The 25,772-nt window shown below is 47.0% G+C and overlaps 1 protein-coding gene across 1 annotated transcript in view; it reads left to right on the forward strand.

Annotated features, from left to right (window-relative positions):
- The first annotated feature begins 2,598 nt into the window (after positions 1 to 2,598).
- LOC119977271 (RING finger protein 121) overlaps positions 2,599 to 25,772 on the forward strand; it is a 66,329-nt gene continuing 43,155 nt past the window's right edge. Inside the window, exons 1-2 of the mRNA XM_038818011.1 lie at positions 2,599 to 2,712; positions 20,142 to 20,179. Coding sequence (XP_038673939.1) covers positions 2,626 to 2,712; positions 20,142 to 20,179 — 125 coding nt within the window. The 5' untranslated portion in view covers positions 2,599 to 2,625. The remainder of the gene's footprint in view (positions 2,713 to 20,141; positions 20,180 to 25,772) is intronic.

Below are 25,772 nucleotides of genomic sequence, written 5' to 3' on the forward strand. Positions count from 1 at the left end.
CTGGATGCTCTTTACAAATTCTGCTCCATCTACGCCTCCAACACTACATGAGTCCCATTCAATGTTGGGGAAGTTAAAATCTCCCATCACGACCACCCTATTGCTCCTACATTTTTCTATAATCTGTCTACATATTTGTACCTCTACTTCATGCTCACTTTTGGGAGGCCTGTAGTAAAGTCCCAACAATGTTACTGCACCCTTCCTATTTCTTAGCTCTACCCACATTGCCTCAGTGCTCAAATCCTCCATCGTGCCCTCCTTAATCACAGCTGTGATATCATCTCTGACTAGTAATGCAACTCCTCCACCCCTTCTACCTCCTTCTCTATCCCTCCTGAAGCATCTATACCCTGGAATATTCAGTTGCCAATCGTGCCCTTCCCTCAACCATGTCTCAGTAATACCAACAACATCATATTCCCAGGTACTAATCCAAGCCCTAAATTCATCTGCCTTACCTGCTACACTTCTCACATTAAAACGAATGCACCTCAGACCACCTGTCCCTTTGCGTTCATCATCTCTTCCCTGCCAACCCTTCCCCTTAGTCACATTGAGTTTATTATCCAGTACCTTACTGGCTTTAGTTGCTGCCTCTTTCTTTTTTTTTAACCAAACAATTTTATTGAGGTATTTTAGACATATAGAAAAAATGACATTGCACAGTACAAAAATAAAAAGTCAAGACACAAATTACCCAAGATCGTTCCTTGTCTGCATGGCTGATGGCTCCCTGCTACGGCGCAACAAACGGGCACTGCGAAGAGTTCCACGCCCGCTACCTGACCGAGATGCCCCGCCGCCCACGATGCTTCTTCCGGACGTACCCTACCATGAGGCCACCGATCTACCAACAATCCTGCCGGCCCCTGCGACCACCGCGATGGCAGCGATCCTGCCTATCCAAGTGCAGGCGGCCCCTGATCCACCTCTGCGGCAGTCAACAAGAATTCGTCGCCCACCACAAAGACTAAATCTAGAGACTGAACTTTTCTACATTTTGTGACCTCATAGATTTAACCTCTGTAAATACCGTTTCATAGAATTTACAGTGCAGGAGGCCATTCGGCCCATCGAGTCTGCACCAGCTCTTGGAAAGAGCACCCTACCTAAGGTCAACACCTCCACCCTATCCCCATAACCCAGTAACCCCACCCAACACTAAGGGCAATTTTGGTCACTATGAGCAATTTACCCAGGCCCACAATCCCACGCACCCCCCCCCCTCGCCATCCCCACCTAACCTTTGGATACTAAGGGGCAGTTTAGCAAGGCCAATCAACCTAACTTGCACATCTTTGGACTGTGGGAGGAAACCAGAGCACCCGGAGGAAACCCACGCACACACGGGGAGGATGTGCAGACACTGCACAGACAGTGACCCAGCCGGGAATCGAACCTGGGACCCTGGAACTGTGAAGCAATTGCGCTATCCACAATGCTACCGTGCTGCCATGTATCTGCACTATCGACACCTTCCTATGTATATACGTTCATTTCGACACCTTTTGTATATAGTCAGGCACATACACATATACATACACAGACACACACCTTAATATTTATTTATTTAAAAAAATGGGGGAGATGTCATAATATCCCCCATGTAATAATGGAGTGCAGACAGGCAGTGATTGACACACAGGATGACCAGTAAGCACACAGAACAGAACAGCCAATCACCAGACAGGACACGGCCACTATAAAGCCAGAGGGCACTAGGTTTCCCGCTCTCTCGGGATGCAGCCTCTGAGACAGTCAGAGTTCGTGAGCATTAGCCAGTACAAACACCATGCGGTAGTTAGTAAGTTGGGTTAGGCTAGTACCAGATCTCCAGTCAGTTCAGTATCGTGTCGACCCAGAACTGAGCATGTATATTAGTTATGTCGTTGAATAAAATTGTGTTGGATCTTCTCCAGTGTCAGAAGTCTGTCTCTTGCCACACTGCATCAAGTGCAGTCCACATCGAACCAATCTTCCCAACACATCTTAAACCTCCTCAGGTTGTAGGGCCGGTCATTCTATTTGAACCTTGAGTTTCCCAGAAATATCTAAAAGGTGGAAAGTCCAATTCTGGGAGACTCCAGGGCAGCATGGTAGCATTGTGGATAGCACAATCGCTTCACAGCTCCAGGGTCCCAGGTTCGATACCGGTTTGGGTCACTGTCTGTGCGGAGTCTGTACATCCTCCCCATGTCTGCGTGGGTTTCCTCCGGGTGCTCCGGTTTCCTCCCACAGCCCAAAGATGTGCAGGTTAGGTGGATTGGCCATGCTAAATTGCCCTTAGTGACCAAAATTGCCCTTAGTGTTGGGTGGGGTTACTGGGTTATGGGGATAGGGTGGAGGTGTTGACCTTGGGTAGGGTGCTCTTTCCAAGAGCTGGTGCAGACTCGATGGGCCGAATGGCCTCCTTCTGCGGCACTGTAAATTCTATGTAACCCGGGAGGGCTGGCAACACGTGACAGAGTGGGCGGGGCTGAGAGTGGGCGGGGCCGCTGGCATGACGTCAATCAGGCGATCGCCCCACCCCCCCCACCCCTGTACCCGCGGAGCATGGAGGGCGCCGATTGGCCGGATCCGCCCAGCCAATGGGAGGCGGCCGTCTTGGTTACCAGGCTCAAGATGGCGGCGGTGTTGGAGCTGCACAGGCCCGGCTCGCACGGCGGGCCGCACGGAGCCCCGCACCGGCTGGAGGACGAGGACGAGCCGGTAAGAGCGGGATGTCCTCGGGCTGAGCCTGGATTTCAGCTTTCCTTCTGTACAGACAGTGCCCCCCCGGTCTGACTGACCCGGGGCGGGGGAACCAGGGTCCAATCACCCCGAGGCTCAGGCACCCCCCGGGGCGGGGGAACCAGGGATCAGCCACCCCGAGGCTCAGGCACCCCCCCCCCCCGGGGCGGGGGAACCAGGGACCAGCCACCCCGAGGCTCAGGCACCCCCCCGGGGCGGGGGAACCAGGGATCAGCCACCCCGAGGCTCAGGCACCCCCCGGGGCGGGGGAACCAGGGATCAGCCACCCCAAGGCTCAGGCACCCCCACCGGGGCGGGGGAATCAGGGACCAGCCACCCCGAGGCTCAGGCACCCCCCCGGGGCGGGGGAACCAGGGATCAGCCACCCCGAGGCTCAGCCCCCCCCCCCCCCCCCCCCGGTTGGTGGAGGCTCTGGGCGCCCTGGAGAAAGTGGTGGAAAGGCTCTGCCCCCTCCCCCGGGTGCTGCTTTGAACCCCACCAGCAGCTTTCGGGATTTAAATTCAAGTAATAAAATCTGGAAAGGATGTTTCCTCCTGGGTGAGCCCAGGACCAGGCACCACTGGTTTAAAGCTACTGGTCGCCCTTTGTAGAATCCATCGAATCCATACATTGCAGAAGGCGGCCATTCGTCCCATTGAGTCTCTGCAGGACCCTCTGAAACCTAGGGCAACTCAGCCACCCTATCCCTGAAACCCCACCAAACCTGCACATTTTTGGACTGTGGGAGGAAACGGAGCACCCGGAGGAAACCAGCAAAGAAACAGGGAGAACGTGTAGACTCCACACGGACAGTCACCCGAGGCCGGAATTGAACCCGGGCCCCTGGAGCTGAGGCAGCAGTGCCTGTGCTAACCACTGTGCCGCCGTGTTGCCTCTGCCACAGAGATTAGTATAATTTCCAAAATCGCTTCTTAGTGTTTAAAATAATATCAAGTGTAGGTTCAAGTTTAAACAGAAATGTTGCCGCAGTCCCAGAAGACTAGAGGCAGCTCTCCCCCTTTTGAGCGAGAGAGAGCTGACTGGTAATGATTTAACCTGAGGGTCACTATACCTCAAGCGAGGGGCAAGATTGAGAAAACCTTCATGGTTATCCTCAGCTGGTATGGAAATTTAACCCCTGCTATCAGTGTCGCTCTGCATCACGGACCAGCCGTCCAGCCAACTTGTCAGCTTGGATCTCGTGTGCCTCTCTTGTGGGGACCATTCAATTTGGCTTTGAATTTGTTTTTGGAGCAAGCAAGGAGATGAAATAAGGGCTTGCCCTGTCCACTCTGTACGTTAGCTTTGTAACTCTGCAAAAGGAATATTGTTTTTTAAATGTGAAGAGAAATTCTTTGTCTGAAAATTGCACGACTATGCTTAAAGATAGGGTTGTTGAATATTTGTCCGATAAGATAACCAATGGTTATTGGGGGTAGAAGGGAACGTGGAACTCAACACAAGCAGGTCAGCTATGAATGGTGAAGAAGGCTCAAGGGGCAGAATGGCCTACCTCTCTATCGTATGTTCCTAATGGTGAACATGAAACTATTTGATTATTGTAAAAACCCATTTCGTTCACAAATGTCCTTTGGGGAGGAAATCTGTCACCCTTAATCAAACACTCGTGTGACGTGGTTTACTCTTAACTATCTTCTGAAATGTCCATTCCAAGGGCAATTTGGGATATGAGCTTTACCAGTGATGCCCACATCCCATGAAAGAATAAAGGGGAAAAAACCAAGGGACGTTAGATGCAGCATTTACACGGCTATGGATAAAAGGTAGAACAGTGGGACTGAGGGCCAGGACAGAATTGATGATCCAAATGGCCTCCTCCTGCGCTCTAACCATCCTATGATTCTGAAATACTAAGTTCAAACATTTTCCCTCCCTCGCTTCACTAACGGACAGAGTGGAGAAGCCTGTGGCTGAGTAAGGCACAGGAGATGAGGGATCTCTCGTTTAAGGCCGAAATGAGAATTCTTTTCTCTGAGGGTCAAGAGTCTGCAGAGTATTCTTCCCTAGAGAGCGCGGGAGAGAGGTTCACAGACACCTGCAGAATTGCTACAGTTCAGGAAGAGGTCATTTGGCCCAGTGTCTGCATTGGGTCTTTGAACGAGCAGCAATTCATTTAGTGCCATTACCCCGTCTTCACAGTGGTTAGCAGGGACCCGGGTTTAATTCCCGGCTTGAATCACTGTCTGTGCGGGGTCTGCACGTTCTCCCCGTGTCTGCGTGGGTTTCCTCCGGGTGCTCCGGTTTCCTCCCACAAGTCCCGAAAGACGTGCTGTTAGGCGAATTGGACATCCTGAATTCTCCCTCTGTGTACCCGAACAGGCGCTGGACTGTGGCAACTAGGGCATTTTCACAGTAACTTCATTGCAGTGTTAATGTAAGCCTACGTGACAATAATAAAGATTATGATTATTACCATATCCCTGAACATTTCTTCCTTTTCAACCACCCTTTAAGGCAGTGAATTCCAGACTAAAGTTTCTCCAATCTGTCTTCATAACTGAAGTTCCTCATTCCCGGAACTATTCTCAATAATCTTTTCTGTATTCTCTCCATTGTCTTCACATCCTTCCTAAACTGCCGTGTCCAAAACTGACACACTACTCCAGCTGAGGTTGAATTTGTGCCTTATATCAGCCATGATTGAATGGCGGAGCAGACTCGATGGGCCGAGCGGCCTAATTCTGCTCCTATGTCTTATGCAAGTTCAACGTAACCTTCTTGCTCTTGTACTTCAATAACTAACTTTCTTTTTACTCAGAGGGAACTCAATCAGGTCCCCCCTCCGCCTTCCCTCTAAAGAAAACAACCTGAACCTATCCAGCATCTCTCCATAACTCAACACTCCATCCCAGGCAACATCCTGGTGAATCTCTTCTGCACCCTCTCCAGTGCAATCACATCCTTCCTATACTGAGGCGACCAGAACTGCACACAGTACTCTAGCTGTAGCCTAACCAAGGTTTTGTACAGCTCTAACATAACCTCTGCTCCTCTAATCTATGCCATGACTGATGCAGGCAAGTGTCCCATATGCCTTCTTAACTACCCTGTTAACCCATCCTGCTGCCTTCAGGAATCTGTGGACCAGCACCCCAAGACCCCTTTGTTCCTTTGAGCTTCCTAATGTCTTGATGTGTTACTCCTTCCAAAGCGCACCACCTCGCACTTTTCAGGGTTAAAGTCCATCTGTCACTGATCTGCCCAGCCCATCTATCTTCCTGCAACCTAAGACCTTCATCGTCGCTATTAACCATGTAGCCAATCTTCATGTCATCTGCAAACTTACTTATCATCCCACACATTCTCGTCTATATCGGTTATTCGAACAATTGGGGACCTATCCCTGATCCCTGTGGTATGCCACTGGGCACTGACCTCCAGTCACACAAACAGCTTTCTACCACCACCCTTTGTCTCCTACCATTAAGCCAGTTTTGGACCCAAGTTACCTTGGTCCCATGTGCTTTATCAGTGTCTCATGTGGGACCTTTTTACTAAAATCCATACAATCTACTTCAACTGCACTATCCTCATCTACACACCTGATCACTGCCTCAAAAAATTCAATCAAATTTGTGACCATGAAACTATCATCAATTAGAATCATAGCATTTACAGTGCAGAAGGAGGCCATTCGGCCCATCGAGTCTGCACTGGCCCCTGGAGCTGTGAGACAGAGTGCTAACCACTGTGCCACTTGTTAAAGGTACTCTTCTGATTGGCAAATTCCACTTTCTGTTGTGTTCTGGTTGCTAACATTGATTGTAATTATTTAGTGTTGCAGACTCTGCACAGACAGCGAGCCAGCTGGGAATCAAACCTGGGTCCCTGGCGCTGTGAAGTGACTGCTACTGTGCAAACACTCAATGCACATCAGTATCAGTAAAGAAGAGAGACAGTTGGCACTGGATTGTAAACTATTTCAGCAGATTTGTGCGCAGGTATTGATTTAACAAAGAAAATCCACTCCGCCTCCTGTTTAGCAGAGGTTCTGAGTGTCTGGAATACTGTATACAGTTTTCTCTCCTTCCTTGAGCAAGATATACTTGCTTTGGCGTGAGTGTGACAAATGTTCACTTGATTGATGACTAGTTTACCTATGAAGAGAAATTGAGTAAATTGTATTCCCCAGAGTTTCAGAGAATGAGGTGTGATATAATTTGAAACGTTTAAATTCTTGAAGGGTTTGACAATGTGGATGAAATGTTTCCGGAGTCCGGAACTAGCGGTCGCAATCTCTCAATGTGAGGATAGGCCATTTAGGACTGAGATGGGGAGAAATTTCTTCACTCGGAGGATTGTGAATCTCCGAGCATTGTAGACACTCGAGATCAATAAACTTTTGGATACTGAGGGAATTAAGGAATGTGGGGACAGGTTGGGAGAGTGGAGTTGAGGCACAAAAGATGGCATTAAGATACACCTGACCGATTATGAGCACGCCTTCAGCAGCGTCATCCTGGATTTTGTATTCCTGTGCCAAGAGTAAATGCTGAACATGAGGCCAACTGTTTCCAAGGTGGGTGTGTTACTAATGAGCCATAGCTAACCCCCCCCCCCCCCCGACTTGTAAGCTTGCTGTAGACTCCATATTCAAATGGCTATAAAAGGTCCTGCAGCATGATCTGAAGCAGAGCAGGAATGATTCTGCCAAAATTTGCAATATTTTTCACTCAACCAAACCACCAAAAAAGCAAATTAACTGCGCATTCACTTTATATCTGTGGGATTTTGCTGAGCATGAATTGACTGCAGTGCTTTCCTACAAAAGCAACTTCAGGAATAACTCATTGGCATTGAAGTGCCTTTGGTTGTCCTGTGGATGTGTTGGGTGCTGTGTAAATGTAATTTTTTTCCCACCAACTAGGAAAAGGACATAAGATATGGTGTAGTTCAGAATCAGGTTGAAAACTTAGGACAGATGATAAACATACAATGTAAATACATAGACATCGGGTGAAGCACATGAAGATGTGTGAAGTGATCAGTTAAGTCCATAAGAGGCCGTTCAGGAGCCTGGTAACAGTGGGGAAGAAGCATTTCTTGAATCTATTAGTGCGTGTTCTCAGACTTGTACATTATGCCCGATGGAAGAGAGAATAACCCGGGTGTGCAGGGTCTTTGATTATGCTGCCTGCTTTCCCAAGGCAGCAGGAGGTGTAGACAGAGTCAATGGATGGGAGGCGGGTTTGGGTGATGGACTAAGCTGTGATCACAACTCTCTGAAGTTTCTGACGGTCTTGGGCCGAGCAGCTGCCATACCAGGCTGTGAAGCATTCATATAGGATGCTTTCTATGATGCGTCTGTAAAGGTTGGTAAGATCGCTGCGGACATGCCGAATTTCCATAGTTTCCTGAGGGAGCATAAGCGCTGTTGTGCTTTCTTGGTCGTAGTGTCGATGTGGGTGGACCAGGACAGATTCTTGGTGACGTGCACACCTAGGAATCTGAAGCTGTCGACCATCTCCACCTCGGCACCATTGATACAGACAGGGGTGTGTACGACACTTGGCTTCCTGAAGTCAATGACCGGCTCTTTAGGTTTGCTGAGGGAGAGATTGTTGTCATTGCACCATGTCACTAGGTTTACTATCCTGTACTCTGACTCATCCTCTATATCCTCTGGTTAATGCCCCCTGTCATGTGAGAGTACCTTTAAGAAAGGGGTGTTTATAAATGGGTGTGTATATAAATCTGTAGTGAGTACCTTTAAGCAATGGGTGTTTACTACTGCAGTGATGTCAGAGAGTGGGTGGAGCTGGGCTGTCTGTCAGCTTTTTACTTTTGTTTTAGGCTGTTTGCTGCAGGGTGCTTTATAGTTTCGTTTTCAGTGTTGGAGCTGAAGCCAGACAGAGCAGCTGTACTGTTGTGTTCTCTGCCATGAAAAGACTATCTCTTGATCATTTGGTGAATTCAGAATTATAAATGTACTCAGTAGTGAAGGTAAACCTAATGTGCTTCTGTTAAAAGGTGTTTCTTTTGTCTGGATGTTATTTGGGAAGTTATTAAGGATTACTTAGAGTTGTATTCTTTGGGGGTTGTATTTGAATTAATGGTTGCTAAGATGTTCACTGTATGTTTTAGAACATAGAACAGCACAGAACAGGCCCTTCGGCCCTCGATGTTGTGCCGAGCAATGATCACCCTACTTAAACCCACGTAACCCGTATACCCGTAACCCAACAATCCCCCCCATTAACCTTACACTACGGGCAATTTAGCACGGCCAATCCACCTAACCCGCACATCTTTGGACTGTGGGAGGAAACCGGAGCACCCGGAGGAAACCCACGCGCACACTGGGAGGACGTGCAGACTCCACACAGACAGTGACCCAGCCGGGAATCGAACCTGGGACCCTGGAGCTGTGAAGCATTGATGCTAACCACCATGCTACCGTGAGGCCCCCAAAGGGTTAAAAAGGTTAACATGAGTTCATAGAATAAACATTGTTTTGCTTTAAAAATACTTTTCCCTTTCTGCTTTACGACACCTGTAGAGTGGGCCGTGTGCTCCCCATAATCACAATCTATTAAAAGTCGTGGGTCAGGTGATCTCCATGATACACTTTGGGATTATCTAATCCCTGGCCCACAACACCCCACACTGCCAGGGAATCTTGTTACTTACTCTATTCTATTTGACTGTCTGGAGTGTCGCAATGTTCTTTGAAATGTTTAGCCGTGGCTTTAGTCACTGTTGACCTGTCGCTGTTGCTGGGAGCAGTTTAAGAGCATCAGCACAAAACCTAATTTCTGGCTCAAATTATGTTTCAATTTAATGCTGAATGTAAGCTCTGTAACACAACAATTTGTATTCGCATAGCGTCGTTAACAGAAAAGCAAAATTTGACACTAATCCGAATAAAGCAATATCAGGGCAGGTGACCAACTATTTGTTCAAAGAGGTAGGTTTTAAGGATCATCCACCAGGAGCAGAGACAGAGATTGAGGTTTAGGGAGGGAATTCCAGAGTTTCGGGTATTTTAAGATATGGAGGGGTGAGACCATGGAGCGTTTTGAAAATGCTAATTTTGAAATAAAACATGCTGTTTAGAGGGGATGATCCTTAAAACCTACCTCTTTGAACAAGTATCTTGGGGATAAAGGGATATGGGGGGAAGGCGGGATCAGGGTATTGAACTTGATGATCAGACATGATAATGAATGGCAGATCAGGCTCGAAGGGCCGAATGGCCTCCTCCTCCTTCAATTTTCTATGCATGTTTCTGAGCAAGTGTTTGTCAGTACGTAATTGTCAAGCTCCGTTTTCCAAATCGCCGTTGCGTGTTACTCTGCTATCCAGGTTTAAGCTCCGTGTGGTACTGTTTTGCATTCCTGCAGGTGCTGTGCTTCAGATGAAGTGCCAGTGGCTGTTGGAAAATCACATGATGGTTTTTGGGAAGAGCAAAGAGTTCTCCCACTGTTCAATGTACGTGGGCAGTACGGTAGCATAGTGGTTAGCACCATTGCTTCACAGCGCTAGGGTCCCGGGTTCGATTCCCGGCTTGGGTCACTGTCTGTGCGGAGTCTGCACGTTCTCCCCGTGTGTGCGTGGGTTTCCTCCGGGTGCTCTGGTTTCCTCCCACAAGTCCTGAAAGACGTGCTGTTGGGCAAATTGGACATTCTGAATTCTCCCTCTGTGTACCCGAACAGGCGCTGGAGTGTGGCAACTAGGGGCTTTTCACAGTAACTTCATTGCAGTGTTAATGTAAGCCTACTTGTGACAATAAAGATTATTATATAGCCCTCTTCCAACACCTCTGAAACAAATTAGCTGGTTATTTATCTCATTGCTGTTTGTGGGATCTTACTGTGTATTTATCACATTGAATAGGCTTCAAAAGTAATTCATTGATTGTCACACCCTGTCCTGAGGATGTGACATGCACTGTGTAAAAGTAAAGCCCACCACCTGTTAAGTGAGAGAGTGGGTCTAATGTTTGTCACCCTGGAGTAACTCCTGACTGTCCATTTTAACATGTGGGTGGGATTCTGGAATGGCCAATCCTGTGCGTTTCCTGGAGAGTTGGATCTCACTTTGTCATGTCTGTGGTTATTAGGATCAATGTGGGGATATTTTTCTATTGGCAGCCCGGGAGGGGGGGCGCGGGAAAGAGGTGTACGTAGGTCTGTATCTATATCAGGAGAATACTTCTATCCATTTGTTTTAACCAGGCAGCCTATTATAAAGGTAATATAAGCTCCTGGGTGCAATAGCTGTTTCTGGCAATATTTAACGATTCTAGTATCAAACCTCTGCGGAGAGAGAAGGGAGCTAATGTTTCGAGTCTGGATGACTCTTTGTCAAAGTTTCCAGACTCAACATTGCCTCCCTTCTCTCTCCACAGATGCTTTCAGACCTGCGGGGATTGTCCAGTATTTTCTGTTTTTGTTTCAGATTCCAGCATCCGCAGTAATTTGCTTTTACGTAGGAACCAATTTCCTGTTTTTCCACAGCGGAGAAGCCCTTTTACATGAAAAAAAAACTACATTTGTTGTTTGTTCACAAACCACCATTATCTTTTGAAAATTGTTTTAGTGTACCTATTTTTTTCCAATCAAGGGGCAATTTAGCATTAGCCAATCCACCTACCCTGCACATCTTTGTGTTTGTGGGGGTGAGACCCATGCAGACACGGGGAGAATGTGCAAACTGCACACGGACTCGGGACTGGGATTGAACCCGGGTCCTCGGAGCTGTGAGGCAGCAGTGCTAACCACTGCGCCGCCGTGCTGCCCCTGGAAACCACCATTATCAAGATGACAGGGGCTGTTTTTGGTTAATAGCGTGTGAGGTAGCCAACGGGCAAGAAACTGAGCTTCATATTATTCCACTGATTAGCCCAGTTTTGGAAGAAATCGGCCTGTGCCAGTACAGCAGAGGTTAAATGCTTGGCTCTTAAAAAGAAAACTTAAGACAGACTTGCATTTCTATAGTAACCTCAGGTCATCCCATCAGCATAGAGACCTCTTGTCTGAAAGACAGCAGTTCCAAGTCTCTGATTTGAATCTGCAAATCTCCGATTTGAATTTGCAGATTTCTGATTTGAATCTGCAATCTTCTGATTCCGAAGCGAGTGCTGTTGCTAAGCCTCAGCTGAAACCTGCCGGACTGTTTTATCTGTTCAATATTTTAATAATTTTACCCGTGTACAAAAGCCAACCATCTGTTTGTACTCCAAAACCTCTGGATGGCGTCTCGGGTGAATGTTTAATTCCTATAGTTCATGATGGTTTCACTGTTAAAAGCGATGAATCATATTGGCACCAACACCCCAAGGTAGGAACTGCATAACACATTGTCAGCTCTTTCGAGCAATCCCAAAGGACTTCCTGTATAATGAATGAATTTGTAGTATCATGGAATAAATCCCCCGTCCCCACTGTGCTCTATAAACTAGCACCGTTTAAAGATTGTAGCGTTCTGGGGAGGCCGTGGTGCAGTGGTTTTATCACTAAACTAGTAATCCAGAGGCCTGGGGCATGATCTGGGGACCCGGGTTCAGATCTCACCCAGCAGATGGTGAAATTTGAATTTGATTTTTGAAAATCTGGAATTAAAAGTCGAATGATGAAACAATTGTTTTAAAAAAAAACCATCTGGTTCACTAATATCCTTTAGGGAAGGAAATCTGCCGTCCTTACCCAGTCTGGCCTACATGTGACTCCAGACCCACAGCAATGTGGTTGACTTTCAAATGCCCTCTGAACTAGAGGAATTGGGCAATAAATACCGACCTTGTCAGCAACTCCCACATCCTGTAAATTAATTTTGAAAACATTCTGTGCCGACAATGTTCCTGTATATGTTCTGTTTGATCCTGCCTGGTAGGGGTGATGAGAAAGTTCTTTTTCTTTCTTGGGACATGAGCTTTGCTGTTTATTGCCCATCTCCGGGCAATTGGGGATGGGCAATAAATGCTGGCCCAGACAATGACGCCAACAACCTGTGAATAAAAAGTCACCCAGATCATTTAGAAAAAAATTATTGAAAATTTTAATTTATATAAACAGGATATCAACAAAAGCGCTGATGTTGCACAGTATAACGTAACAACAAAAGCACACACAAAAAAACACGACTAAGACTATCGCAATCTTTGCTGGAGGAGGTGCTGATGACAGGGGGACTGGAGAAGGGGGTAATATCGGCGGTTTACGGGGCTATTTTGCAGGAGGAGAAGGTGCCACTAGAAGGGATCAAGGCAAAGTGGGAGATAGAGTTGGGAGAGGGTATGGAGGAGGGGTTTTGGTGTGAGGTGCTCCAGAGGGTGAACGCCTCCATCTCGTGTACGAGGTTGGGGCAGATGCAGCTGAAGGTGGTATATAGAGCACACCTTACAAGGACGAGGATGAGCCGGCTCTTTGAGAGGGTAGAAGATGTGTGTGAACGTTGCTGGGGGGGGGGGGGGGGGGGGGGGGGGCGTGCACACAAACCACGTTCGTATGTTTTGGTTCTGTCCAATATAACTAGGGCAGCACGGTGGCGCAGTGGTTGGCATTGCTGCCTCACGGCGCCGAGGTCCCAGGTTTGTTATGAATATGGGGAGAAAGCTAGTAGGGTTCCGATGCATCAGCTGAGGAAACGTGCTGCTTTGTCCTGAATAGTGTCGAGCCTCTTGAGTGTTGTTGAGAGCCGCATTAATCCAGGCAAGTGGAGAGTATTCCATTACACTCTGACTTTACCTTGTAGATGGTGGACAGGCTTTGGTGGGGTCAGGAGGTGTGTTACTCGCCTTTGACCTAGCCTTTGACCTGCCCTGGTAGCCACTGTATTAATATGACTAGTCCAATTCAGTTTCTGGTCAATGGTAACCCCCAGGGTATTGATTGTGAGGGATTCAGGAATGGTAATGCCATTGAATGTCAAGGGGTGAAGGTTAGATCCTCTCTTGCAGGAGATAACCATGGCTTGGCACTCTGTGGTGTGAACGTCAAACAGTTGTAGGGAGTTACAAATAAGTGGGAATATATTAAGAGGGCTAGATAAAGTGAGAGATCTTGATGCACAGGTACACAGGTCCCTAAAGGCAGCAGTTCAAGTAGACGAGATTATTAAGGAAGCATACGAGGGTGACCCGGTGGTGCAATGGTTAGCTCTCCTGCCTCACAGTACTGGGGCCCAGGTCACTGACCATGTGGAGTTTGCACATTCTCCCATGTCTGCATGGCTACAACCCAAAGATGTGCAGGTCGGTGGACTTGCCATGCTAAATTGCTGCTTAATTTTGGGAGAAACAGAAAGCATATGGAATGCTCTCTTTCATTGGCAGAGGAATAAAATATAAAAGTAAGGATATAAAGTAAGGAATTGTATAAAACACTGGTGGGGCCACCACTGGAGTATTGTGGGCAGTTCTGGTCACCACATTACAGGAAGGACGTTATTACTCTGGAGAGAGTGCAGAGGAGGTTTACAAGAATGTTGCCATGGCTGGAAAGGACAGCTACAAGGATGGATTGGATAGATTGGGGTTATTTAACAAAGAAGGCTGAGGGGTGACTGAATTGAGCTGTACAAAGTTATGAAGGAAAGAGATAGGTGACAGAATTGTTTCCCTTGGTGGAAAATTCTAGAACCAGGGGACATAGATTCAAGGTAAGAGGCAGAAAGTACAGAGGGGACATGAGGAGGAATTTATTAACACAGGGTAGCAGGAGTCTGCAATTCGCTGCCCGAGTTGGTGGTGGAGGCAGAGACCCTAAACTCTTTTTTAAAAAAGTACCTGGATCTGCACCTTAAGTGCTGTAAGACACAGGGCTATGGACCGGGTGCAGGGTGCTGTAAGACACAGGGCTGTGGACCGGGTGCAGGGTGGTGTAAGACAGGGCTATGGACCGGGTACAGGGTGCTGTAAGACATAGGGCTGTGGACCGGGTGCAGGGTGCTGTAAGACACAGGGCTATGGACTGGGTGCAGGGTGCTGTAAGACACAGGGCTATGGACCGGGTGCAGGGTGCTGTAAGACACAGGGCTATGGACCAGGTGCAGGGTGCAGTAAGACACAGGGCTATGGACCAGGTGCAGGGTGCAGTAAGACACAGGGCTATGGACCAGGTGCAGGGTGCTGTAAGACACAGGGCTATGGACCAGGTGCAGGGTGCAGTAAGACACAGGGCTATGGGCCAGGTGCAGGGTGCTGTAAGACACAGGGCTATGGACCGGGTGCAGGGTGCTGTATGACACAGGGCTATGGACCAGGTGCAGGGTGCTGTAAGACACAGGGCTATGGACCAGGTGCAGGGTGGTGTGGTTACAAAGGACATCTGGGTGTCCTCGGGGTGGCATGAACAAGATGGGGCCTCCTTCTGTGCAGTAACATTTCTATGATTCTAACAGGTGCAATACAAGTTGGGCAAAAAATAAATGATTCTCAACTCTTTCCCGGGGGCTTAAATGTTTGCAAATGGTATGACTGGGAAACAACATTTACATTGCATACAGCCAGGGTGACCTGATTGGCCATGACTGAATCTGATATTAGAACAAAGAGAACAAAGAAAAGTACAGCACAGGAACAGGCCCTTCGGCCCTCCAAGCCTGTGCCGACCCTGCTGCCCGTCTGAACTAAAATCTTCAACACTTCCTGGGTCCGTACCCCTCTATTCCCATCCTATTCATGTATTTGTCAAGAATCCCCTTAAATGTCACTATCGTTCCTTCTTCCACCACCTCCTCTGGCAGCGAGTTCCAGGCACCCACTACCCTCTGTGTAAAAAAAAAAACAAAAAAAAAAACTTGCCTCGTACATCTCCTCTAAACCTTGCCCCTCGCACCTTAAACCTATGCCCCCAAGTAATTGACCCCTCTGCCCAGGGAAAAAGTCTCTGACTATCCACCCTGTCTATGCCCTTAATAATTTTGTAAACCTCTATCAGGTCGCCCCTCAATCTCCGTCGTTCCAGTGAGAACAAACTGAATTTATTCAAACGCTCCTCATAGCTAATGCCCTCCATACCAGGCAACATCCTGGTAAATCGCTTCTGCACCCTCTCTAAAGCCTCCACATCCTTCTGGTAGTGTGGTGACCAGAATTGAAAACTATACTTCAAGTGTGGCCTAATTAAGGTTCTATACAGCTACTGTACAACATGACTTGCCAATTCTTATACTCAATGCCCCGGCCAATGAAGGCAAGCATGCCGTATGCCTTCTTGACTACCTTCTCCACCTGCGGTGCCCCATTCAGTGACCTGTGGACCTGTACATCAAGATCCCTCTGCCAATACTCTCAGGGTTCTACCATTCACTGTATATTCCCTTCCCTGTATTAGACCTTCCAAAGTGTATTACCTCACATTTGTCCGGATTAAACTCCATCTGCCATCTCTCCGCCCAAGTCTCCAAACGATCTAAACCCTGCTGTATCCTCTGACAGTCCGCATCGGTATCCGCAATTCCACCAACCTTTATGTCGTCTGCAAACTTACTAATCAGACCAGTTACATTTTCCTCCAAATCAGCAAAGCTCCCAGCACTGATCCCTGCAGAACACCACTAGTCACAGCCCTCCAATCAGAAAGCACCCTTCCATTACTACTCTCTGTCTTCTATGACCTAGCCAGTTCTGTATCCATCTTGCCAGATCACCTCTGATCCTGTGTGACGTCACCTTTTGTACCAGGCTGCCATGAGGGACCTTGTCAAAGGCCTTACTGAAGTCCATATAGACAACATCCACTGCCCTACCTGCATCAATCATTTTTGTGACCTCCTCGAAAAACACTATCAAGTTAGTGAGACACAACCTCTCCTTCACAAAACCGTGCTGCCTCTCGCTAATACGTCCACTTACTTCCAAATGGGAGTAGATCCTGTCTCAAAGAATTCTCTCCGGTAATTTCCCCACCACTGGCGTAAGGCTTACTGGCCCGTAGTTCCCTGGATTATCCTTGCGACCCTTCTTAAAGAAAGAACTACATTCTTGGTTTCAGGTTTTAGTTGAAAATTTTGTAGCTGCGCTGAAAGGACAGGAGGCATGGGTGTGATGTTTCCATGTGAACCTTACAGGTAGCATTCTTAACTCTTGAGTCAGGGGGTTGTGGGGTCAAGTCCCTCTCCAGAGACGAGCACAAAAATCTAGGTTGCCACTCTGATACAGTATTGAGGCAGCGCTGTACAGTTTGAGGTGCCATCTTGTGAATGAGGCATTAAATCACGGACCTGTCTGCCCTGTCAGGCAGGTGTTTCCTCTTGTGGAAGAGTCTAGGACCAGAGGACATAATCAAAGAATAAGACGTTTGCCATTTACGATAGAGATGAGGAGGAATGTTTTCTCTGGGGGTAGTGAATCTGTGGAATTGTTTAACGCAGACAGCTGTAGAGGCTGGGTCATTAATTATGTTCAAGGCTGAGAGACAGATTTTTAATGAGTGAGGGAATCCAGGGTTATGGGGATAAGGTGGAAAGTGGAGATGAGGATTATATCAGATCAGCCGTGATCTCATTGAATGGTGGAGCAGATTCGATGGGCTGAGTGGCCTATTCCTGCTCCTGTGTCTTATGGTGTTGTGTGAAATATTATTTTGAGGGGAAGGCCGTGCCCTAGTTCAATATCTATACCTGAAACAACACCACTAAAAACATTATCACATTACCATTTGGACCTTATGTGGGAATAGCTTGCCACACTTCCTACATTGCAGTAGTGACTACATTTCAAAACATATTTCTGCAGTGCTCCCTTTGGCTGTAAAGAGTTTTGGGGCGTGTTGAAATTCTGAAAGATGCTATAGAATTACAAGTCCAGATAACTCTATCCCCTTGGATTGCTAAGTGCAATGATGGATTCTAAGATTTGAACACAAGATTAAAGGAATTTGTGTTGCGTCATGTCACTCCGAACATCCGATTTAATCACTTTATTGTTGCTTGGCCAAGGTCCATAATTTGCCTTTCTATAGTGTGCCTCGCCATCTCTGGGTGTCCAAACGTGAAAGTTGCCACCGTCCCCAAGGACCATATACTGCCCTCCCTTTTTTGAGAGAGCTGACTGGTGGCGGTTTAACATAAGGGTCACCACACCTCAGATGAGGGGCAAGGTTAAGAAGGCAGGACCTTCATGGATAACCCCAGCCGGCATTGGAATTGTTGACATTGCTCCGGCTCACAAACCAGCCGTCCAGCCAACTGAGCTGGAATTCCTTTAGGAACAGGAGAAGGCCATTCTGCCCATCGCACCTGCTCCGTCATTCATTACGACCCTAGCTGATTGGACACTACGATGCCTTTTCCACCCACTATTTCCATAACCCTTTACGCTATTGTTAATCTGAAATCTCTCAATCGCTGCTTTAAACACCCTTATTGACTGAGCTACCATAGCCCTCTGGGGTAGAAAAGTCCAAAGGTTCACAACCCTCTGTGTAAAGAAATTTCTCCTAATCTCGGCCCTAAGTATCTTACCCCTTATTTTGAAATTGTGCCCCCTGATTCTCGACTCTCCAACCAAGGGAAACATCTTGCCTGTATATACGCTGTCTGAAGTATTTTTTAGGTTTCAGTGAGATCACCCCTCATTCTTTGAAACTCTAGGGAATACAGGCCCAGTTTGCCCAGTCTCCCTTCGTGAGACAGTCCCACCCTCTCCAGCCACAGTTGTAATATCGGAATTGTTGTGGGAGTGCCTTAACCATGTGGGTTGCAGTGGTTGAAGAAGGCGGCCCACCATCTTTATCTCAAGACACGGACAATAAATGCAGATCTTGCCAGTAACCACCACATCCCCAGAGTCAATAATAAGCTCAATTTTAAAAGTGTACGGACTCTTGTGTAGACAAATGTGGTAGCCATGTTGTACACGGGAAGATGCTACAATTGAGTAACTAATTGGTTTGGTAGCATTAATTGAGAGGCTGAACATTGACTGGGCCACTTAAATAAGGGTTATACAGAATCTCCCTACTTTGATTAGAGATGAAGGATCGTTACCATCCAACTCGGCCTCGGTCTACCTTTCGCCCATCAGACAACATCGCTGACCGGTGCTGCATTCCCTCAGTACAGCACTGAGGTGCTTAATTCTTTAGAGCAGAGGGTTAAACCCTCGTCCTAAGTGCTATATAATAATAACCTTTTATTGTCAAAAGTATGAAGTTACTGTGAAAAGCCCCTAGTCGCCACATTCCTGCGCCTGTTCAGGTAAGCTGGTACGGAATTGAACCCTCGCTGCTGGCCTTGTTCTGCATCATAAACCAGCTGTCTAGCCCACTGAGCTAAACCAGCCCTGCTTCTTGAAAACGTACAATGTTTTGGACTCAACTACTCCCTGTGGTAACACATTCTACAGGCTCACCACTCTGGGTGAAGAAATTTCTCCTCATCTCTGTCTTAAATGGTTTACCCCGTATCCGCAGACTGGTTCTGGGCATATCCACCATTGGGAACATTCTTCCTGCATCTACCCTGTCTAGTCCTGTTAGAATTTTATAGGTTTCTATGAGACGGGTACTTCACTAGGATGTTTGCTGATTGCCACGGCGGGAGTAATTCGTGAAAGAGAGACCTGGGTGTGCTAGTGCATGAGTCGCAAAAAGTTGGTTTACAGGTACAACAGGTGATTAAGAAAGGGAATGGAATTTAGTCCTTCATTGCTAGAGGGATGGAGTTTAAGACTAGGGTGGTTATGCTGCAATTGTATAAGGTGTTAGTGAGGCCACACCTGGAGTATTGTGTTCAGTTTTGGTCACCTTACCTGAGAAAGGACGTACTGGCGCTGGAGGGTGTGCAGAGGAGATTCACTAGGTTAATCCCACAGCTGAAGGAGTTGGATTACGAGGAGAGGTTGAGTAAACTGGGACTGTACTCATTGGAATTTAGAATGATGCGGGGAGGAATCTTCTAGAAACATATAAAATTATGAAGGGAATAGATAGGATAGATGCGGGCAGGTTGTTTCCACTGGCGGGTGAAAGCAGAACTAGGGGGCATAGCCTCAAAATAAGGGGAAGTAGATTGAGGACTTAGTTTAGGAGGAACTTTCTCACCCAAAGGGTTGTGAATCTATGGAATTCCTTGCCAGTGAAGCGGTTGAGGCTCCTTCTTTAAATGTTTTTAAGATAAAGATAGTTTTTTGAAGAATGAAGGGATTAAGGGTTATGGTGTTTGGGCTGGAAAGTGGAGCTGAGTCCACAAAAGATCAGCCATGATCTCATTGAATGGCGGAGCAGGCTCGAGGGGCCAGATGGCCTACTCCTGCTCCTAGTTCTTCTGTTCATGTGTAAATGCTGCCCAACATTACAGCCTGTTGATTCATTCTGACAGCATCTGTACCACTGTGCTTAATGTGACCAGTATCATACCCAAAGCTGAAGCCATTTCTGTGCATAATTCCAATTGAATCTAACCAAGTCTTTGTTACTAATGCCTTTCCCCATCTCTTGCAGATTGACCTGACAGGCCTGTCACCAGAAGAAAGATGGAGGTGAGCCTCGTATATTAAAGCAGGAGATGGAGACCTGGGAGAGGGTGCAGAGAATATCCACACAATGATACCAGAGCTGAGAGGTTATAACTGTCAGGAAAGACTGAACATGCTCTAGAAAAAACAAGACCGAGGGGGTGATCCGATAGCAAAGGGCCTCACTCCAACCTCCTCATCTACTGTAGGCCTCAGGTCTCTCTCCCACTTCCCAATGTTGCGTCCAATCTGAATGGCTCAAATAGATGATTGGCACAGATAGGGGCGAGCCTCGAAACGGCAGCAAGTTTAAAATGCTGCCTGAATTGTTCCCATATCCTTGAAGTAGCTGAGAGTACCAAGCCGGAGAAAACTAAAGCGAGACCGTTACTAACGCACCCAGGCTGGACCCCCGATACCATCTTGACTCTATCTGCCCCCATACAGAATCTGGGTCACTGCACCACCCAGCACCTTCTCAGCATTGGCCTCCCAATAATAATAAAGCAAATTTGGCAATGTTAGGGCCCCCGACTTCCTAACCCTTTGAAGAATCACTCTTTGAACTCTCGGAGTCTTGCCCGCCCATTAACCCTCTTAACCCTCCCAAAGAAAGACTTGGGGAGGAAGATAGGAAGACGTTGAGACAAAAACCTAGGAAGAATATAAATTTTTGGACAATTGATTGGACTCTGCAAGTCAGGCACTGAGGAAGGTTCTCTCATTGTTGCAGATCAAACTTAACCTTGTCCACCAGATTTGCGAAATTGAATTTATGCAGCAGGGCCCAATTGTGGGCCACCCGGACTCCCAAATACCTGAAACTGGAGCTGGGCAAGTGAAGAGACAACACCCCCAAATTGGTTCTCCCCCTCCAGATTTAATTTGTAGTCTGAAAATGAACCCGAACTCCTCGATAGCTCCATTATATCACCCTCTGTAAGGGTCGCTTGAGTACCTGCTGTACACCCCAAGATTTCATCGACCAAACTCTGCCATTCCAACCTTTCCTCCCACTCCATATGCACCTTTTATGATATAATCTCTCCTCTGGTCACCACCTTCAAAGCCTCCCAAAGCATGGAGGTGAGACCGAATCATTCTTCTTGAATTCCACATACGCATCAATGGCTTTGGACATGTGCCCACAAATCCCCAAATCCGTCAACCATCGTATATCTAAACTCCATGATGGGCACTGAATGGGGCCCAACTCCAGAACCAGATCTACACGTAGGGGCATGATCTGAGATGACAATGGCCGAGTATTCTTGCCTTCCACAACCAAGGGAGAAGAGATCTGTTAACTGGAAAATGTCAGTCCTCGAGTATGTACTGGGGAGAAGAATGAGACTTCCTCTCCCCCTGGGTGCATAAACTTCCATAGATCTACACCCTCCCCTCGCCTGTTTCATAAATGCTTAACAGCGGCTTTGCCACCCCCGAGAGCACCAACGATCTTGGCTTAGAGCGGTCTGTCTTGGGATCTCGCACATAATGTTAACCCCCCCCCCCCCCCCCCCCCCCAAAAAGAATCAGTTGATATGTATCCAAATCCAGAATGGAAGCCAACAACCTCCTAATAAATGCTGCATTGTCCCAATTTGGGGCATATACATTAACTAATACCACCAACCTACCTGCCAAGGACCCTTTCACCATCACGTACTGATTGTATGTGTCCGTCACCCACCTTGTCTGCTGAAAAATGAACCCGTTTGTTGATTCAATTTGACCCCCGGATCTACTGTCGAAGCCTGAGTGAAAGACCTGGCTCACCCTCCCCTTCAGCAACCTGTCTGATCCCTCACCCACCGATGAGTCTCCTGCAAAAACACCACATCCGATTCTTTAGGTGATCGACCTTTTTACTGAGGGCCCCCAATCTCCTTGGGTTCCAGGTGACCAACTGGAGAGTCTTCCACCCACCTTTAACCCGGAGGCAGCCATTTCCACCGTAAAGCATTCTCAAGTGCCTGGCCGGAGGATGTCGGCCCAGGATGGTCGCCAAACCAACCCCAGCAACAATACAAAGATAATCCCATGGTCAACGTCAGAAAACCTAAACCTAACCAACACCCCCCCCCCCCCCCCCCCCCCCCCCCCCCCCCCCCCCCCCCCCAAAACCCAAACCATTGATCACAATCCAGAGACCAGTACCCTCTCCAGTTCTGGATTGTTTAACCCACTCAACCGTAACAAAGTTCTTGTAATATGGTATAGAATCCTTACAGTGCAGAAGGAAGCCTTTCGGGCCATCAAGTCTGCACTCACCTTTAAAGAGCATCCTACCTAGGTCCATTCCCTACCCTATACCCTTAATCCCACCTAACCTACCTCTTTGGTGACCAAGTATTGTTCTGCGTAGAGTTCATACAGAGGCATGATTGGGAAACTTGCAGATGGTGTAAACATTGGGCAATAGTTAAGAGGATAGCTGTCGACTCCAGAATGATATCAGTGGTTTTAATTGAGTGGGCAGAGAAATGGCAAATAAAGTTCAATCTGGGAAAGTGTGAGGTAATGAATTTGGGGAGGGCAAACAAAGAGAGGGACCACTCAATAAACGGGAAATTATTGAGAGACGTTAAGGAAGTGAGGAACCTTAGGGCGCATGTTCACAGGTCCTGGAGGTGGCTGGATAGGTGGACAAAGAACAAAGAAAAGTACAGCACAGGAACAGGCCCTTCGGCTCTCCAAGCCCATGCCGACCATGCTGCCCGTCTAAACTAAAATCTTCTACACTTCCTGGGTCCGTATCCCTCTAAAGAACAAAGAAATAAGGACAAGGTGGTCAAGAATAGTATGGAATGTTTTGCTTTATTGGGTAAGGTATTGGATATCAAAGCAAGGATGTAATGCTGGAATGTATAAAATGCTGGTTAGGCCACAACTGGAGTTTTTCCCTGGAATGCAAGAGGGCCTAGTTAAGCAGATCATGGTACAGTTTAGCAGGATGTAGATTTGTAATTAATCTGAGGAACCAGGTCTGTCCGTAGTTTTGCAGTATGCTGAAGATTTTAAGTTGAACAGTAATTTGCCATAGGATTTGAGTGCAAGCTAGCTAGTAATATAAAGGAAGATGGTAAGAGATTTTTTTTTTAATATATAAAAGGTAAGAGAGGCAATAATAGACATTGGATCACTGGAAAATGTGGCTGGGAAGTAATAATAGGAAACAAAGAAATGGCAGAGGAACTGAATAGTTACTTTACATCAATCTTCACGGTGGAAGAGACCAGTGGGATGCCAGAGCTCCAGGAGAATCAGGGGACAAAGGTGAGTGCAGTGACCATCAATAAGAAGGTTCTGGGGAAACTGTCTGAGGGTGGATAAATCACCTGGACTAGATGGACTACACCCCAGGGTTCTATAAGATATAGCTGAGGAGATTGTGGAGGAAATGGTGGTGATCTTTTCGGAATCACTGGAGGCAGGAAGGGTCCCAAAGGACTGGAAAGTGGCTAACGTAACTCCGCTGTTTAAGAAGGGAGGGGGGCAGAAGACGGGAAATTATAGGCCGTTTAGCCTGTCTTCGGTCATTGGTAAGATTTTAGAGTCTATTATTAAGATGAGATCGCAGAGTACTTGGAAGTGCATGATAAAATAGGACTGAGTCAGCACGGCTTCATCAAGGGGAGGTCATGTCTGACAAATCTGTTAGAGTTCTTTGAGGAAGTAACAAGGAAGTTAGACAGAGGAGAACCAGTGGACGTGATTTATTTAGATTTCCAGAAGGCCTTTGACAAGGTGCCGCATAGGAGACTGTTAAATAAGTTAAGAGCCCATGGTGTTAAGGGTAAGATCCTGGCATGGATAGAGGATTGGCTGACTGGCAGAAGGCAGATAGTGGGGATAAAGGGGTCTTTTTCAGTATGGCAGCCGGAGTCTAGTGGTGTGTCTCGGGTCGGCGCTGGGACCACAACTTTTCACAATGTACATTAATGATCTGGAAGAAGGAACCGAAGGCACTGATGCTAAGTTTGCAGATGATACAAAGATCTGTAGAGGGACAGGTAGTATCGAGGAAGCAGGCGGGCTGCAGAAGGATTTGAAGAACAGGCTAGGAGAGTGGGCAAAGAAGTGGCAAATGCAATACAATGTGGAAACGTGTGAGGTTATGCATTTTGGAAGGAGGAATTTTTCTAAATGGAGAGGTGCTTAGGAAATCAGAAGCACAAAGGGACTTGGGAGTCCTTGTTCACGATTCTCTTAAGGTTAACGTGCAGGTTCAGTCAGCAGTTAGGAAGGCAAATGCAATGTTAGCATTGATGTCGAGAGGGCTAGTATACAAGACCAGGGATGACCTTCTGAGGATGTATAAGGCTCTGGTCAGACCCCATTTGGAGTATTGTGAGCAGTTTTGGGCCCAGATATCTAAGGAAGGATGTGCTGGCCTTGGAAAGGGTCCAGAGGAAGTTCACAAGAATGATCCCTGGAATGAAGAGCTTGTCGTATGAGGAAATGGTTGAGGACTCTGGGTCTGCACTCATTGGAGTTTAGAAGGATAAGGGGGGTCTTATTGAAACTTACAGGGTACCACGAGGCCTGGATAGAGTGGACTTGGAGAGGATGTTTCCACTAGTAGGAAAAACTAGAAGCAGAGGACACCATCTCAGACTAAAGGGATGATCCTTTAAAACAGAGATGAGGCGGAATGTCTTCAGCCAGAGGGTGGTGAATCTGTGGAACTCTTTGCCGCAGAAGGCTGTAGAGGCCAGATCACTGAGTGTCTTTAAGACAGAGATAGATAGGTTCTTGATGAATAAGAGGATCAGAGGTTATGGGGAGAAGGCAGGAGAATGGGGATGAGAAAAATGTCAGCCATGATTGAATGGCGGAACAGACTCAGTGGGCTGAGTGCCCTAATTCTGCTCCTATGCTTCGTGGTCTCATGGAGTCTAACAAGACAGAAGGATTTCCAGGTAGTTCCTTAGAGAATCTCTCTCTAAAGTCTCAACTCGAATGGCAGCAAAAAAACCTGTTTTGTTAACTTCATTTATAAGTAGCATTTGAACTGTATTGGGGTTGCTTGGTTGGAATATTTATAGTGAAGGTGCAGGGCATAAGTTTTTCCTTTTATTTAAGAACTATTTAACTGATAATTGTACAACTGTTTCTTTGATAATGTGGTTAATTCTGTGTTTAAATTAATGTTTATTTTAATATAAAAGTACCTGTGGTCAGAGTCGTCATCACTTCTTCTGGAGTGAGGAATCCTTTCCTGACAGTTTTACAAGTTAAAAATTGCCTGGGCTTTCTGGTCTGGTATCGTAACAAAGCTTGGGGTCTTGTCCGGTGTCCTAACACTGTGGATTGACAAATCCCAGGCCCTGATGGATTTTGTGAGGTCTGAAAAGAAGTGGCTTCTGAGATAGTTGATGTGTTGGGTTTAATTTCCCAAAATTTACTAGGTTTGAGGACAGTTCCATTCGATAACTCCTTTATTTGAAGAGGGAGGGAAACAGAAAGCAGAAAACTATAAGCCGGTTAGCTATCACTTGTTATAAAGAAAAAGGTGATGGTTATTGTAAAAGGCTTTACAACCGGGCACTTGGATACATTCACGGTAATCCGACAGAGTCAGCATGGTTTTCTTTTTTTTTTATAAATTTAG

Source organism: Scyliorhinus canicula, chromosome 14, assembly GCF_902713615.1.
Source record: "Scyliorhinus canicula chromosome 14, sScyCan1.1, whole genome shotgun sequence".
Classification (NCBI taxonomy): domain Eukaryota; kingdom Metazoa; phylum Chordata; class Chondrichthyes; order Carcharhiniformes; family Scyliorhinidae; genus Scyliorhinus; species Scyliorhinus canicula.